At 27.8% G+C, this 5,752-nt stretch overlaps 1 protein-coding gene across 1 annotated transcript; it reads right to left on the bottom strand.

Annotated features, from left to right (window-relative positions):
* LOC109326476 (protein GLUTAMINE DUMPER 3-like) lies at window positions 1,252–2,021 on the bottom strand. Its single transcript, XM_019559175.1, has one exon. It carries the CDS (start codon window positions 1,892–1,894, stop codon window positions 1,547–1,549), a length of 348 nt encoding a protein of 115 aa, XP_019414720.1. The 5' UTR covers window positions 1,895–2,021; the 3' UTR covers window positions 1,252–1,546.

Genomic DNA, 5,752 nt, shown 5'->3' with positions numbered 1-5,752 from the left:
GTATTCGGAATCGGTTCTTACAGTGCAGTAAGAATTCGATAACAGAGATATGAGTTGTTTTATCCTAAAGATGGTGTAGTTGATAGTTTGCTTGCATATTTTGGCAGTATCACGAAACGTTTTAAAGAGAACGACATACTCATGACTCAACCAGTAAGTATTATTTCATGTCATTTATAATAAGACAACCGTGTAACCATCCCAGCTAGTGTGTAAAACTGTCTGAGAACGATCCTCTATTGCCACAAATGACACTCTCAGATGAGAGATCATTAGAGCCATTAATCACACTCTGATTACATTGTCATGATTCATCAATAATGAGTAGGTTCTTGTCTCCTTAGAACTCAAGGACACAATGGTATGAGATGGGGATCACTTGTCCCAACTTGGTGTCCCAAATCCTATCCAGCACCATATATTTAGACATGTGGATTTAATATATTATTTTTGTAAAATTAAATTAAAATAAAGTGTTATTTTTATTTGTATGAGCCTATAAAACAGTAAGGACATGAATTCTAAGAGATAGAGAATCTCATTCCAATAATATGAGCCTATAGAGCAGTAAATTGAGTCAATTTAGGAGAGTATCATGTGAAACTAAGCCTCTTGCCCCTTTAATTTTTTAATGTCGTATGTCACTTCAAGTATATGTCCAATTTTTTCACTTTATAAACAATGAAACAACAATTGTAGCTCATTGCACACATAGATAGGGTAAAAGTTTATTGTTTATGTCACACCTTCACTTCTCAAGTTTTCTTCTTTAGATTTACCAATGATTGGTCCTCAAGTTGCCATTTTATTTTGGGAAAAAGTGCATTGACATTTTCAACTTCATGCCTTTTCCAAATCCACTCCTATTAATTTTCTACATCCGACCAAGAATCTTTTTTACATGCATTAATACACATGTACCTCCTTTGGAATTCACGTCCTTCTCTTTTTATAATAATCTTTCCCAAAAGATAAATCAATTTGTTTTAAAAAAACAAGTTTTAAAATTGTAATGGAACCCAAATACTACATTGAAAACATTTGATATTTAAATATATCGGCCTAACTTAAGAAATTAATAAATAATATAAAAGTTGAATACAATTTAATTAAAATAATCTCATCTAAGAAGAGGTAAAAAGATAAATAATAAATAAAAGTATAATTAAAAAGTAAAATATACATGTTTATTGAGTTTCTAAAATATAAAATATTTAGAATAATTAGTTAAAATGAAAACAAAAATGGGAGTTGTGAAATAGGTTATCTTCAATTCCACATCAACCAACTTTATAATCTTGAAATACTGCTATTACATTAAAAAGAAGATTGAAACAACTAAACCAACATGCAAGGTCCTACTTATGAGTGAGAGTGTGAGACATCTAAATGCTAAAAGGTCCTAAAACTTGTAATAGAAGAACTATCTATGTACAATCAAATCTAGAACTGAAAAACAAAATCAGAACATATACTACATATCCGAGATAGCTGTTGCGGACTCAAATTTAAAACCTTGATCAGAAGTGTTGTGGTCAGTGTTGTACTATTCCCTTAAGGAAGAGGATTTGTTTGACCACATGGGTGTGGCTAAGAATGTTGGATTCTCTTGTCCAGCCATAATGACAAAAATCTTCTCCTCATGAGCTTGTGGTGTTGCTTTCTGCGCCTCAAGGTCTTGTTTTGCTTCTTCATTTTCTTCAATGTATTCTGAAAGCTTCCAAAATGAATATGCAAGACGAATCAACATAGCAAAAGCAATGAGACCCAACAAAGAAGCTACGCCACTGAATAAGTATGGAACAGGAGAATGCCATGAAGAGTTTGGTTCATGAACAAGGGTTGGGGAATTTCCTCTCATCATCATGGACATGGGTTCTCTGAATGCTGCCATTTATTTATTTCTTAGCTTTTTTTGTTTGTTTTAAAATGGGTGTTAACGTGGATTAGAGAAAGAGATCAGAAGAGTTGAAAAATGAGGGTTGAGTGATGGGCTGGGAATACAAAAGTGAGAGGGTTTATTTAAAACTATAGATGAAAAAGGTGTATTAACTTATTATATGTAGTAGTGTTGCGCTAAAGATTTATTCTTTATTATTGTATTATTTATCATTTATTTATTTCATTTTTAATTTTTTTGAAAGATCAATAATAGAAAATATAGTGTAAAAACTCTTATACATTTAGTGCATATATATTTTCTCATTTTATAATAGTTTTTTTGTTATATAGGTGTACAATATGAATAATTAAGAAAAGAATTCTGAGTAAAAATTTGGATTTTGTAAACTAATCATGCCAAACTTTTCAGGTTTTCTTTGGTTTTGGGGTGAAAAAGGTAGGAGAGAAGATAAGAAGATAGAGATGAGTAGAGAGAATAAAGAAATAAATATAATGAATTTTAAGGGTTGTAGGAGAGAAAAAAGAAAGCGAGAAAAGAGAAAGAAATGAATTTTTGTATGAATATACAATAATGCCCTTGTTACATTAATTTGTGGAAGTGAGTTTGAAGGGTAAATTTATAGTTTGCAAATACAATACTCCACCATTCACTTTCTCATCTATTAAGGAGAGAAACAAAAAGTGGTAGGACCCACCAAAATTTCATCAGTCTTCTCATTCTTTTCTTTCAACCAAATGAGAGAAAAATGAGAACTCTCTCCTTTCTCTATATTTTTATTTTCTTTCCTCTTAAAATCATCCCTACCAAACAAATGCTCTAAAGTTTACTTTTGCACTTTATAAATTATGGAAAAACTATAATGTAAAATTATTAATTAAGATATAATAATTTTAGTCTTTGGTTGTATATAGGGAATTAAATTGATGCACTTTAGTTACTGAAGTCTAAAACACATTTCCTCCCAAAAGATGATAAACATACTGTAAAATTATTATACAAATCCTTATTCATACTTGTGAATGTGTGTATTTAATTCTTTGTTGATTATTATCATGGAATAAGATTGGTCAAATTCTAATAGTGAGTATAAAATAATTTATTATATAGGCAAAAACTCTTATAAATTATAAGATAATAATGATTTAAATAATAATTAATAAGATAAATATAAACTATAGATACACTCAAATAAAATAGAACTAACTAAATCATAAATAAGATAACGTTCTTTCACAAATATGTCTAACATGTCCCCTTAATCTAAAGATTAGTAAGCTTTAAACTTGTTACAAATAATTCCTTTCAAAATAAAATTAATCAAATAATTATATGGGCTCCATAAAGTTGATGAAAGATGTTGTGAATTTCAAAATCTACATATATAATCAACATCAAAATGATTATCAATGTGAAAGGAAGGCACAACCAATATAATTCACAATTATGACAAAAAAGGTGTCACCAGAATGATCTACTGTGAGAAGAAAAATCATTGATATAATCATCATTGGAATGATTGTCGATGAGAAAAGAAGTCATTATTCATATAATTCTTCAATTGGATAAAAAATACATCACCCAGACAAACTTTAGTGGGAATAAAACATTATGGTATAACCATTGTCAGAATGACCGTCAATGGTAAAAAATCACCACTAACAAAATTTATCACCAGAATAATCGTCAGTGAGAAGAGAATTCAGTAGTATAATCCCATTGAAATGATTGTGGATGAGAAAATAAGTTAATGCTCCTATAATTCATCACTAATATAATTTATCAATGAGAGAAAATGCATTACCAGAATAATCATCGGTAGGAAGATCAATAGTATAATCCCCATGAAAATGATTGTGGATGGGGCAATAAGTTAGCACTCCTATAATTCATCACTTGGAGATAAGATATCACTGAAATTATCATCAGTGGGAGGAGAAACCAATAAATATAAAGCAAAGAAATGTAATTTGTATTGGAGTATGTTGCTATTTTTTTATTCGGATGACTTTTGCATAAAATTTGGAATTATTTGATTGAAGGAAAAAATATGAATGAAAACTAAGACACAATGATAAAATAAAGGGAGATGACTAATTGAAGCTCCAAATTTTCAGCATATTGGCAGTAGAATGGTGACCGAATAGACCACGTATGATTAAATCGCTCTAATACCTTGTTGAAGTTTATAATGATAAACTATTGATCAAACTCTAATATTAAGGAGCTCAAATAATTTATTATATAGACAAAAACTATTACAAACAACAAAATAATAAGAATCTAAATAATAACTAACAAGATAAACATAAAATATAGATATGCTCAAATAAAATGGAACTAGCTAAATCCTAAACAAGATAATGTTTTTGTCCCAAATATATGTAACAAATCATACTTGTGAATCTGTGTACTTAATTCTAATTGGTTTATAGTTGACAAATGTGATGTTCATGTTTGTAGGAAAATTTGTAGCTTGATTTTGTAAGTAACTATATAATTACTTTTTTGTTTAAATTTATTTTTAAATCATCATTAATCATTTTTTCAAGGATACCGTAATTATCCGATATAACCTATATTTTGGTTCTTTATCTTCTATGAGAGATCTATTTTAATTCTTTATTTTATAGATTTATTTTAATATTTTATTTTTCTCATAAAATTTTATTTTATTCTTTTTCCTCAACTACTGTTAGGAACTCTAATAGAAGCATCTCAGATAATGTTTTGCCCCTAAAACATTGTTCATCAAAGACAATATTATTATTAGACATTTTATTAGAGTAAATTACATTAACACCTATGAATTTTAATGAAATTAAATAAATTATCTATCCATTTTTTACACCTACAAAAAAACCTAATTCATATAAATAAATTACACTAATTACCCTTTCCTGAGAAATAAGTGTAATATTTAAACAAAAAAGTGATAAATATAATTAAGTTAAACAAATGATATATTTGAATCAAGTCCAAATAATATACAAGTCAATACATTTTCATTATAATATATTTTTGTAGAATTGTTCGTTATGATATAGTATAAGAGTGTTTCAAACAAGATCTCTTTAGAATTATTGATGCATTTTGTAATGAACCAAATAATGAAAATGTATTGACTCCTATACTATTTGAATATGTCTACATAAGATAACATCTTTTTTTTTAACTTAATAACACCTATTTAAAATATCACACTTATTTCTCATGCAAGGATAGTCACTGCAATGTATGTATATAAATTAAGAGGGATTTTGTCGGTGTCAAAAATGAAGAGGTGATTTATATAATTCTACTAAAACTTAGGGGGTGTAATGTGTAATTTAATCTTTTTATTATTATGAAACATTCATAGTTGACCAAATGATCAAGACAAATCTTTTTTGAAAAATAAAATATAAAATAAATAAAAAATCAAAATGTAACTGTAAATATTATTTCATTTGAGGCTAATTATTTATATTATATTGTATATATAATATTTGTATTAATATCAATAAAAAATACATTAAATCTTAGAAATGATATTGATAATATAAATGATCCAACTAAACAAATACTAATAAGTTAGTTAATTATTCGGTTGAGTTGAGAAAGTGGACGATATAGTGGGAAAGGTATCTATAGATAAAGGAGGTTCATTATAATTTTGGATTAAAGTCATGTTTTTTTTATATGAGTGGGGTGGTACTTTTGCTTTTGGATTTGGTTGGAAAAGAATTCGATTTCTCTAATCTCTACTAATCATGTAAATATCGTGTCCAAGAAGATGAAGCTATAAGTTTAGCAAAGAAATAAAAAGCAAAAAGAGAATCAATTAGGTACAAGTTTGTAGTCCCCACTAAA

The sequence above is a fragment of the Lupinus angustifolius genome, chromosome LG14 (assembly GCF_001865875.1).
Source record: "Lupinus angustifolius cultivar Tanjil chromosome LG14, LupAngTanjil_v1.0, whole genome shotgun sequence".
Taxonomy (NCBI): Eukaryota; Viridiplantae; Streptophyta; class Magnoliopsida; order Fabales; family Fabaceae; genus Lupinus; species Lupinus angustifolius.
This window is presented reverse-complemented; position numbering and strand designations above follow the sequence as displayed.